The 11,933-nt window shown below is 45.3% G+C and overlaps 1 protein-coding gene across 2 annotated transcripts; it reads left to right on the forward strand.

Moving 5' to 3' along the window:
- The first annotated feature begins 350 nt into the window (after positions 1 to 350).
- Positions 351 to 8,585, forward strand: CNIH1 (cornichon family AMPA receptor auxiliary protein 1). Of its 2 annotated transcripts, XM_062618457.1 has the most exons (6): positions 351 to 540; positions 2,227 to 2,295; positions 2,559 to 2,606; positions 5,893 to 6,005; positions 6,962 to 7,105; positions 7,864 to 8,585. In XM_062618457.1, the coding sequence occupies exons 1-6, from the start codon at positions 460 to 462 to the stop codon at positions 7,889 to 7,891; spliced, it is 483 nt and encodes a 160-aa protein (XP_062474441.1). In that variant the 5' UTR covers positions 351 to 459; the 3' UTR covers positions 7,892 to 8,585. The 2 variants fall into 2 exon arrangements, with proteins under 2 accessions (XP_062474441.1, XP_062474443.1); XM_062618459.1 differs by lacking the exon at positions 2,559 to 2,606 and having other exon boundaries at positions 355 to 540.
- The last annotated feature ends 3,348 nt before the right edge of the window (positions 8,586 to 11,933 follow it).

Raw genomic sequence — 11,933 nt, forward strand, 5'->3', positions numbered from 1 at the left:
TTCTCTGGGCAACCTGTGCCAGCGCCTCAGCACCCTCACAGGGAAGAGCTTCTGCCTTGTATCGAGTCTAAACCTACGCAGAAATCGATGTGCAGTCTACCTTAATCTCTATCCATTTCCTGCCGGCAGGCTCCAGGTGGTACCGATGCGGGGCTCTATGCCCCAGGGGCACGCACTTCCCTCCTCCCCTCACAGGCGCCAGGCAACGCCCTCGGTCACCGCCACCGCCACCGCCACCGCCGCCTCCCGCTCTTTACCCGCCGCCACGTCCAGCCCGGCCGCTGGGCGGGTCCGCGCTCACACGGGCCCCGCGGCTACGGCGGCGGTGCCGGCGGTCCCCGACAGAGGGCGCCGCCGCGGGGCGTGGCGTGGCGGGCGGCCCCTGCCGGCGGTGGATGCCCGCTCCCGGCTCTCCCCGCGCTGCGCCCAGCCCGCCGCGGTTCGCCCGGCCCTGCCGCCATGGCCTTCACGTTCGCCGCCTTCTGCTACATGCTGGCGCTGCTGCTCACCGCCGCGCTCATCTTCTTCGCCATCTGGCATGTGAGTGCGGGGCGGGTGGCTCGCTCTTCCCGCCGGCCTTTCCCCGCGGCCTGAGGCGCGGCTCTCCCGCTCCCTTCCCGCCGCCCCGGCTGTGGGGACGGCCGCCGGGCCGACAGCGGGTCCTGCGGGTGCGGAGTGCGGCCCTTCCGGGTGGGGTCCCTGGGCGCTCGGCGGGCCGCTCTCTCGGGGGGGCCGGCGCAGGCCAGGATAGTGCCCGTCAGTCCGCCTGAAAGAGCGGCCCGCGCTTGTGGCGGGACGTGCTTTACCTCTCTGTGTGCTGGGCCGTCGGCAGATAAGGACCGAAGACAGCACGGAGAAGGGTGGGAGGGGGACACAGTCGAGGCCGCCTTCGGAGCACCAAGGCCGGCTGGAGCTGAATGTGAAGGCGCGGCCGGCAGGGCCGAGGTGTGTCACGCAGGGCTCTCCGGTGAGACCCCCCCCGTGAGCCGCAGCGTGTGGGCTGTAGGCTTCCGGGGGTCAGCCGGGGATCTCCTCCCTGCCCGGGGGAAGGGACCCAGTGGAAGCTCGAGGCCGGCAGGTGCAGCGCTGGGCCGGTTCCCGAGACACAGCCCTATCAAGAGCTGGGGCTGAGGCAGCGGCGTCATACTTGGCCTGAAGAGGGAGAAACCTGGCAGTGCTCGTCTGCGAATAACGTGGATTTTGAAACGCTCATAGACGATACAACCGTTTAACTGAGCCGTGTTTTTAATGCAAGCAGCCTTTTTAAAATAGTGTATTTAGATTCCCTGTGAGGGTGCCGAGGCCCTGGCACAGGGTGCCCAGAGAAACTGTGGCTGCCCCATCCTTGGCAATATTCAGGGCCAGGTTGAATAGGGCTTGGAGCAACCTGGTCTAGTGGAAGGTGTCCTTGCCCGTGGCAGGGGGTTGGAACTGGATGAGCTTTAAGGTCCCTTCCAACCCAAACCATTCCGTGATTCTTATGAAGATGTCAGTCTGAAGTCAGTCTGGCTGCTTATTTAACAAAAATAATGAATTCTGTGTTGTGTGATGTATTTTTTCTGTGCTTTATACTGAGACTTAATTTTTGAGAGCTGAGCGAATAGGAACCTACCTAGGGTCAGCGGTGAGATATTTCTCTAGAAGAGGTCATAATGCCTGGCAAGACATGTGTTCTATAGAGTGGCTCTTGCTGTGTTTCATGCCGCACCTTTGTCTCATTTTTATGACATGAAAAGCTTGAGTCTGTGTGATTTCTTTATGGATGCACCTTTTGGACATATATGTGGAGTCAGCGTTTACTTTGACAGTAAGACAAACCGTCTGCTGTTAAGATTGCTGCTGACTTTTCTTGGTTCAGGACCCCCGTGCCAGGTCACCAGGAGAGTCACTGGTGATGTTTGGGGTGAGCACATGGAGTGGGTCTGTGCGCGGGGAGTGGGGTTAGGAACTGCTGGGAGGGATGTTGGGAATTCCTTGCTGGTGGGAGGCAGGAAAGTGGGGTGTGGGCAGAGGTCTTTGAACGCCTGAAGTGTCTTCTGCTTTCTCATTTGTATAACCAGTTTTAAACGTGTCTGACCTGCACATTTACAAAGTTAGAACTTGGCAGAAGCAGTGTTCTGGGTGGATGTTACCGCTCTGTGCCAAAACATTACTTTTTCATGGTTAAAACTCATTGTTGCTCCTGGACTGAAGAATCACAACTGTTTCATTGTTACTTTTTTCTAGATTATAGCATTTGATGAACTGAAGACTGATTACAAGAATCCAATAGACCAATGTAATACACTCAATCCTGTGAGTAGCATGCTATAAATTTGGGGTTTTCGTTAATAAATATATGCAAGTGTTGGTTTTGGTGTTTGATGTAATCAAACTAGGCAATAGAATTGCACCTGGGTTGACAAAACCTGGCTGTTTGATAGAAGTTCTATGGAAACTTCTTTGTCTGATTCTTTACTTTCAAGTTGAATATTCTGACTGTTGTTAATCTGCTGGCGATCTTGTCAGCTGTCGTACTAACATTCTTTCAATCTGCTTTCTACGTTTTCGGCACAAAGACAGTTGAAAAGGTCAAAAAGATTAAAAGAGTCAAAATTGCATTAAAGGTGTGTACTGCTTTTCAGTTTAATGTTCTTAATGCCACTTCCCTTTCATTTTGTTAGGAACGTTTGTAATACTATTAAGCTGTTTTGTTTAGTGTGCCTGTTCATCTGCTCACTCTTTGTTTGTTGGGGTTTATAACAACTCCATGGATTTCCATATTTTGTGCAAAATGATTTGCTTGCTTACCCAGTGAAGTGGGGAAAACTGTTACATGCCTGTTAGATATCCTCTTGGTCAGTTGAAGTAACTTCAGATAGACATAACTAGTGTTTTCCAAGACTACTGATCTCTGAGATTATAGGAGACTATTTGGTTTTTTAAGCATTGCCCAAATATATTCTGATCTCAGAGGATTTAGGGGATGCAGCCTGGTAGGTGTTATCTTCACTTCTTTGTTTTCCATTCCAGGATCAGGGGTGTATCTTGGTGTTGTCCTCTCTTGGATGCAACTCCTGACACTCCTTGGTTTATGAAAAGAATTTGAGGCAAACTGCCTGCTTACGTCTGTAACAGGCTGATAATAAGAGGGATGCTTGTTAAAGAGCATATTGTTTGATACAGCTGGGTTTTTGTACATTCCTCATGGGTTTTACTTCAGCTTGGTGTGCCCGGGCTGAGGTAGAATATAGGGACAGCACAGCAGTGTGGCCTGGGTTGTGTTCTGAAGAGTTGAAGTAAATTATGCAAATGAAAAATGAATTTGCAGTAATTGGGGGCAGAAAACCCAAGTGTTAAACGTATAGCACATCAATTGCCAGTGAGTATTGCAGCATGAGAATGGGTGGGGAGGAGAAGAGGTGGCAGGCAGAGGATTGCATCTAGGAGAGTGAGGTTTGCCGCTCGATGGCTGTGCATCTAACAGTTTCCCTTGCTTGGTCTGTTCTACGGTCATCCCTGCTACAGTATGGGGAAAGGCAAATTCTCATTACATTTATGCATTATGATCTTATCGCTACCTCTGAAGTATTATAATTGCATGTTTAAAGCAAATATTAACCTTCTGTTAACCCACGTGCATGTAGTGTTTATTTATCTGATAGCTTTGTGAACTGAAAATACTAAATAACTTCATATTTGCTGTTCTTGTGAAAGTAGAGTAGCCACTAAAAGTGAAGTTAAGTTTCAGACTCTCGGGATCCAGTAAATGGTGCTGGACAAACACACTGAAGTGTTGTTTGCCTCTGCAAAGAATCAAAAATCCTGGTAGGAATGGAGGCGCCTCGGCGGAAAGATTAGCTCAAAATAGTAACTGCTCAGTACGGTGCTGATGCCGTCTCTTCCCTGCTCTGGTTGTAGTCGTGTCGCTTCTCAGAAAGGAGATTTCTTCCTCCCTCGCTTCTGAAATAAATATCATGGTGGAATTTCGCGTAGTTAACTAGCCAGGGAGGATCAGGTGCAGTGGGTTTGAGAGACAGGTATTGTGGTGTGGGAGTAGGCTCTAATAAACAAGAGAAAGAAAAAACCTGTTTTGAGATGTGTAGTTAAAATAAACTACAGATTTTCCGACCTGGTAAATCTGCCTCAGCAGGCTGCCAAGTGCATTGTGTTTTGGATATGTAAATGCCAAGTTGTAAATGGTGAGTATACAAAGAAGGATCTGGGTGAAAATATTTACTTGAAACGTTTCCTGTGTGACAGCTTCTTTCTGTTGATGTTGATTCAAGTTTGCTCTATGTGGTATTCTTCATTTAGAGAAGCAGAATGTTGTAGCAGCAACGCGAGAATATCTGATGGTAGGTTTTAGATGTCTATGAAGATATTTTGGGGGGTTTAAAGCAGACTGAGAGAATGAGCAAACTGTTAAACCACTGAAACTTCAGTGCAGCTATCCTGTGTGTTGTGGGTCATATCACACACAAAGGGGCAGAATGTTTGTGTGTGTGTGCACACATGTAGACAATTAAAGTCTTTGGGTAGAAGTGGAGTTCTGGTGTCCTCAACATGAAAAGGACATGGAGCTGTTGGAACAAGTCCAGAGGAGGGCCACGAGGATGACCAGGGGACTGGAGCACCTCCCGTATGAAGACAGGCTGAGAAAGTTGGGGCTTTTCAGCCTGGAGAAGAGAAGGCTGCGTGGAGACCTCATAGCAGCCTTCCAGTACCTTAAGGATGCTGGGGAGGGACTCTTCTTTAGGGACTGTAGTGATAGGACAAGGGGTAATGCGTTAAAACTTAAACAGGGGAAGTTTAGATTGGATATAAGGAAGAAGTTCTTTACTGTAAGGGTGGTGAGGCACTGGAATGGGTTGCCAAAAGAAGTGGTGAATGCTTCATCCCTGGCAGTGTTCAAGGCCAGGTTGAACAGAGCCTTGGGAGACACGGTTTAGTGTGAGGTGTCCCTGCCTGTGGCAGGGGATTGGAACTTGATGATCTTAAGGTCCTTTCCAACCATAACTATTCTGATTCTATTTTTCATGAGGAGATGTTTTAGTGTCCTGAGTTGAGAAGTCAGAAGTGTACAGATTTCCTCCTTTCTGAGCTACATGGTAAAGGAGTAACCCGTGTCACTCTGGGGTGACTTGTTTTAGAAGAGCTTACTCTTGTGGTGGGTGTGGGCTTCTGCTGGCTATGTGCATGCGTTTAATCTTTGTATCTCTCCATATGATTCCTATTAATAGCACTAATACTACTCAGCATTTCACGCTTCCCGTGATTTCATAGTAAACTGACAGTTAGCTCTGTGGGCTTCTGCTGGGAAGCATGATGCTGGAGAGCATGCACACTGGGGAAGGAAAACGAAACTGGTCAACAAACCATGTGTGTGGCTGCTGTCGCGCCCTCCTTGTGCGCCGTAGGCACTGTTACCACTGCTCTGGTGTGTGAAGCTCTGCCTGGGGGGCTACATCCCGGCAGTAGTTTGATTTTGGAAAGTGATGTTTGAGTGAGTACCAAAGCAAAGCTGCAAAACAGGGAAAAACAAAACATCTTTTTGCCTATGAACTGTTCTACGGAGCATGTTTCCTACTGATATCTCACTGTTGCATGAGCAGAAATATCTCTATGATCTCTTCTGTTGCGAAGGTCACGTACAAAGCACAGAACCTGTTAGTGGTGCACCTAAATTAATAGAAGGAATCAAAACAATTGGTCTGAGCGTTTAGTTTTGTAAATTTTTCTTCATGGTTCATGAATTACCACGTGAAAACAGCAGGGCACACACTGCTGGTTGTTGTTTTCACTTTCTGCAATCTTGTTAGCATTGTTTTTGAGTAATATTTTAATAGATTAAGCCCCATGCTTTTTGCTTTGAGTAATTGAGACTTCCTAACTCATATTTTTCTTTTCCAGCTTGTACTTCCAGAGTACCTCATCCATGCATTCTTCTGTGTTATGTTTCTCTGTGCAGCAGAGTGGCTTACGCTGGGTCTCAATATGCCTTTGCTGGCTTATCATATTTGGAGGTAATATTGACGAGTCTGGCATCTGTACTCACGTTCATTATTATTCATTCTCCTGTTGCAGTGTTTCCTCTTCAGTGTTCTGTGTCTTTGGCAAATAAAGATGCTTTCTGATAGGGCACTGAGGAAGTTTAGGCCGTGGCTATAAGAACCATCACTTTGCTTTCTCTGTTGTCACTTTTGGGTTTTACTCTCTCATGCTATGCAAGAATGGAGTTGTGTTGCGGGTGCTTGGAGGTAGCTGCCGTGTCAGAGGGATACACTGCTGCAGGTTCACACTGTGGCTTGCCGGCAGCAGCAGCAATCCCGCTGTCCTCCTGCCACTGAGACGTGGGCTCCGCCTTCCCCTGTATTAGGTATAATGTCCCTGTATTAGCTGGTATTAGGCCTGTGCAGGGAGCTGGTCTGGGTGACTTGTAACCCAGCCAAACAGCTTCCACTGTGCAGCTCTATCTGTGCCAGTCCTGGTGAGAAGAGGGGTTGGAGAGGTGGAGGTAGGACTGTTCCTTTCACTAGTAGCCTATGTTAAACTACATTTTCAGTCTCATCTTGTACTGGTCCATGTGAGTATTCCTTCAGCATGGCAGCCAGCATGTGTTCTTTAATGAGGACAGGCTGTTGGTTACACAGGGTTGTATGTTGGTCTCTTCTGCAGCTTCTCCAATGCTTTTATAAGGAATCCCGTTTTTCATTTGTTTCTAAATTTGTCCTACTTCCTTTTGGTGTACCAGAGCTCAGCATGGTTTAAGGCTGAGGTGAGCTGTCATAGTGAGGTGAGCCTGTGAAAGCTCTTCCATAGGCAGGTTCAGTTGGGAGCTGTGTATCGCTCTTGCAGTTACATGGAGCTGATGGGCTTTTCTGGGGGGTGTGATTCCTTGTCCTGATTCTGCTATTACTTGGGGAGTGGGCTGGAACCAATGTTTCCCATCACCACAAAATTAACTGTGCTTCGCTTTCAGATACATGAGTAGACCTGTGATGAGTGGCCCTGGTCTGTATGATCCTACAACCATCATGAATGCAGATATATTAGCCTATTGCCAGAAAGAAGGATGGTGCAAATTAGCATTCTACCTTCTATCATTTTTTTACTACCTATATGGGTAAGTTTTGTTTTTCCTCTGTCTCCCATCTGATTTTCAATCTGACATTTTGTCTTATTGCACAAGAAAGATTTTGTATATAGGAACATATGTAGTGCCAACTTCCCTGAAAAAGAATCCACAATCACCATTTATTATGCTTTAAAATGTAAGTCTTAACTTGGCCAGAATTACTGTTTTGAATATGTATACCATGACTGGAGGCTGGAAAGCTCCAAGCTTTTCTTCTTCTTTTAGCACAATATAATCCCCCCTTTTTTCATTAAGAATATTTATAGAATAAGTAGTTATATTGATGTAAATATGATCTTTGTTGAAGTCAAAGGCAGAAGAGTCATTCTGAGAGTTAACAGGGGTGGGAGGCACAAAAGCCAGTGCTGCTGCCTGGTTCTTCCTCCCAGTTCTTCCTCTGAGCCAAAGCTTGTCCCTAGGGTGGTGTGACACAGAACGAGTGTGCAGCCCTTCCTCTGGGCACACTGGGCTTCCTGCAACATGGCTGCAACAGTTGAGGCTTTTGGCACAACAGCATTGTGATTATACAGGCTCCCTGTTAGCGTGTCACTTGCTCTAGTTACAATTGGCTGTTGCATTGGCTTGTGTTGTACTTCATAATGCCCCTCTGATGTGTTCTGTGTAAAGCCTCCAGTCGCAATCCCTGTACCTCTCACAGGTCTGTGCCTTAGAATGTAGGATACATATGTAGAATTAAATGTATAACACTAATGAAAATGATGCATTGTAATATTTTTCTTTTCCAGCATGATTTATGTTCTGGTGAGCTCTTAAGAAGGCATTCAGCAAGCTTCCTTCCAGTTAAGTGCATGCAAAAGCCACAAAACATGGATTCTTTACAACGAGAACCTCTTACCAAGATTAAATATGGAATCTGACGATCGCATTTGCTTTAGAAAACAATGACCCCTCTTTTTAAAACATTTCCACATTTTATACTTGTGGAAAGACTGTTTTCTTATTTTACTGGGACACTGAAATGAATGAATTGTATGTAAATTAATACGAAGGTTACTGGGTTTGAAAAGTTTTGACTTTGCACTCCACAAGGAACAGCCCTAATCTCCACATAGGTATCGGTTACTGACTAGCCTTAGCCCACTAGGGGTCTCCTTTAGGCTGGGCTTTGTAGTGGCTCATCTGGACTTGCGTATCCCACTCTAACTGTAAATCAACTGTAGGTGCTGAGGGCTTGGGGAGGACTGGAAGTGCTGTCTGTGCTTTACCTGTAGGCAACGTCAGTCTTAGGAGATGAATTCATGGATACAATTGCAAAAGTAAGAGTTCTATTTTGGTTTATTTTGGGTTTTGTTTTCTATCTGGTTAATTTTCCCTGTATATGCATGGTTCAGAGAGTTCTGTATTTTCTCCAAATGTTAAGCTTGCTTTAATCTCGAGTATCTGTCATTGTGATAGAAGTTGAATTGTCCACAAAGGAATGAATTTAAATGACGGTTGTTTTTGTTAATGTGTGTGCTGTCTTATTAACAGATGGACAAATCTGCAACATTTATTGAGTCTAATGATGAAAATACTCTTGAGTTACTCTGAGTAACTTTTCATTGTGGTTTTAACCCAGCCAGTAACTCAGCACCAGGCAGCTGCTCGCTCACTCCACCTTTCCCCCTCCTCTGAGCAGGATGGGGAGGAGAATCAAAAGAGTTGTAACCCCCACAGGTTGAGATAAGAACAATCCAATAACTAAAATAAAAAATAGTGATAATAGAAAGAACACCAACAATAATAACAATAAGGTCAGAAAACACAAGTGATGCACAATGTAATTGCTCAGCCTGACCAGAGTAGTGATTGATCCCTTCCGGGTGACTCCCCCAGTTTCTATACTGGGCATGACGTGCTATAGTATGGAACACCCCTTTGGCTAGTTTGGGTCAGGTGTCCTGTCTCTGCTTCCTCCTGGCTTCTTGTGCCCCTCCTCGGTGTCAGAGCATGAGACTGAAAAGTCCTTGATTGGGGTAAATGCTAAGGAATAATTGAAACATCGGTGTGTTGTCAGCATTGTTCTCGGACTAAAGCCCAAACACAGCACTGCACCAGCTACTAGGAAGAAAATTAACTATCCCAGCTGAAACCAGGACACTTGTGAAATTTCTCTTGAATAATGCTACAGACCTTTTCAAAGCAGAAAGTGGGATTGTGAAGCTGCCCTGCTGTTCCTTAGTGCAATAAATAATGATAATTACAAAATGATTCTCAAATGCAAAAACACTTATTTTTACCTGGTGCCTTGGTTTGGTTTTGAGCAGAACAGCTACTTGCAGTGTTCACCTCTTAGTTTTATGATGGATAATTACATACCTTTTAAAAACAGAACACTGAATCAAGTTATGCCTGGAAAAGGGAAGCTCTGCTTTCCTGATTTTTTTTTTTTTTTTTTTTTTTTTTTTTTCTGGGTCTGCAGAAAAAAAAATGGGTAGATGGGGTGGGGGTAAAGATGTTTCGGATAAACTGATAATACTGCATTGTAAATTGTGACTGCGAACAGCCGAATTTAGGAGTAATAATTAGGAATCTGTTTTGTTTACCTGTGCTGGAGAATAATGAATAGGTGCCCAGTTTTAGTAAAACTTTTTTTGTATAAACTGTGTATTTGTTCACTTTGGGTGTCTTGGGTGTTGGATGCAGTAAGAGCTGGACAACGGCTGCACTGGCTTCAGCTAGAAATTTGGATACTCCAGTGCCGGTGTGTTGGACGGCAGCAATGACAGAGGGAAAAGAATATGAAACAGGGCAGGTACTGAGTATCTCTGCCTGAGTAGTGAATGTATTTGGATATGTTACAGATGTCCTGAGCTACAGGTTGAGCATCTTCAACAGCCCTTGAACAGCTTTTCTTCCGTTAATTCAGTTGCTTTTTGAGCACTTTCATAACCCACTATGGAAAGATCCCTGACAGGCAGTGAGTTCTGCAGTGGAATTACTCTGTATGTAAAAAGTACCTGCTTAAAAGTTCTGCTGCACTTTGTCTGGTGCCACATAGCTATTATTTTTTTAAAACATACTGAAAATTTCCCTCTTGCCACCTTATTTATGCTGGGCATGATTGAATACACCTTCATTACATCATCTGTCCAAGCAGAGAAGCCCGTTTAATCTCTCCTCTATTGGAAGTCCTTCAGCTTTGTTAACTCCTTTTTTTTGCAGATTTTCCATTTCTAAGCTGTTGTCATCACACAAAGTGTGGCTGCCCAGGGAATTGCAATGCAACTTCCTGCTTGCTGCTTCTGAATTCCTCTCCTCTTACTATAATGTACTGGGGGTATGAGAATTGAAGCTGTGATAACTGCAAATTCTCAAGTAATAATAGACACCTGGCACCTTATTACAACATATATAAAATTGTTTTTCTCACATGTGTTTCCTGGTTGCACTTATTGACACTTCACTTCCCACACCATCCCTGCTCAAGCATTCAGTGTGACAATGTGTAGTTTTATTGTCATGATTGTCCCAAAACGTTTGTGCCAGTCACAGGCGTTAATGCCAGGGCTGGTGTTTTCTGTGGCTCCTCAACTCCCATTCCCAAATACTCTTCTATCAGTTGTTAGTTGACGAGGGTTTTATTCCTTATGAATCATAATTTTGAGCTTTCAGCAGAAGATTTTTTGAAAGGCTTTTTAGAAACCTGGGAGTATTGTTCCTGCTGGATCACTTTTATTCTGTTGCTTTAGCTCCTTCAGACTGCTCTAAGGCAGCAGTAAAGCTCATTAATCCCTTCTTATGTTCAGATCTTTATTAATCTGTTATAGAAATGAGACTGATTGGCTCACAAACCTTCAGCTGCCTCTCATTCCCTTCGTACTGGGCTGATGTAAGGCAAGTTACCCTCCAGAGTAAGAGATGTAGGATGTACTGCATCCAGCTCATAGCTTCTTCTGAACCCCCACTCCAGCTGTGGAGGCTTTGCCCAGGAATATTTAACCAAGTACTTGCCACACTTGCTCTGTTTCAGCACGACTGGCTTCCCACATCTAATGTAAAAGCACCTCTGAGTATTCCTGAACAAGGGAATTCAAGAGGTGGGAATGGCACAGTGGTTTGGTGGCACAGTTGTGCTGGTGAACCTGAAATCACCATTAACCCCAGGAGCAAAATGCTCATTTGGTTCAACACAGAACTGAGGAATTTAATCTCAGTTCAAAGGTCTTTAAAGTGTCAAAACATCACAGGGAAAGGTCAGAAATATGAGTTAAAAAGTGCTATGAGAACACAGCATGATGGTGGGGTCCTTAGAAAACAGTCTTGAAACTGGTTTCTGTACACTTTAAAAATGGTGTCTACCAGCATCCCCCAGCTGCTGGGTGGTATGAACATGGTCATCTCTAGCTGGTGCCTCACTTGTCAAAGCCACTGGTACCTGTGGATACCCACACGTGCTGTGCAGCTGGAGTACCAGCTGTTTTGTGTCCAAACTGCAGACCTGATGATAATTGATCTTTGGAGCTCCAGGAGGTGAAAGATATGAAGAAAATAAAGAACATTTCTCTCCCTTTCAGTAAGTTTCCTGCTGAGCTGTCTTAAAATGCCATCTGGTACCTACTGTCTGAAAACCATCAGTTGCAAGGATCAGTCACTGAGGAAGGAACACAGACACTTTTTCCATGTTGCCGTTTGTGTGCTGCGAGCAATGTTGGGGAAGGAACAATGCACGTTTACAGCAAAGTATTTTCTGTAAGTGATTCCATGCTGTGAAAACTGTACAAGTTCCTGTTGTCTGCTTTAGGGGTGGAGAAGGGAATGGTAGTAAAAGCTAATTAAATACTATCTGTAGAAATCGCCTTTAAGTGTGTGTTCA

This window comes from Pezoporus occidentalis, unplaced genomic scaffold, assembly GCF_034315485.1.
Source record: "Pezoporus occidentalis ecotype Australia unplaced genomic scaffold, CSIRO_AGI_Poc_V1 ctg200, whole genome shotgun sequence".
NCBI lineage: Eukaryota > Metazoa > Chordata > Aves > Psittaciformes > Psittacidae > Pezoporus > Pezoporus occidentalis.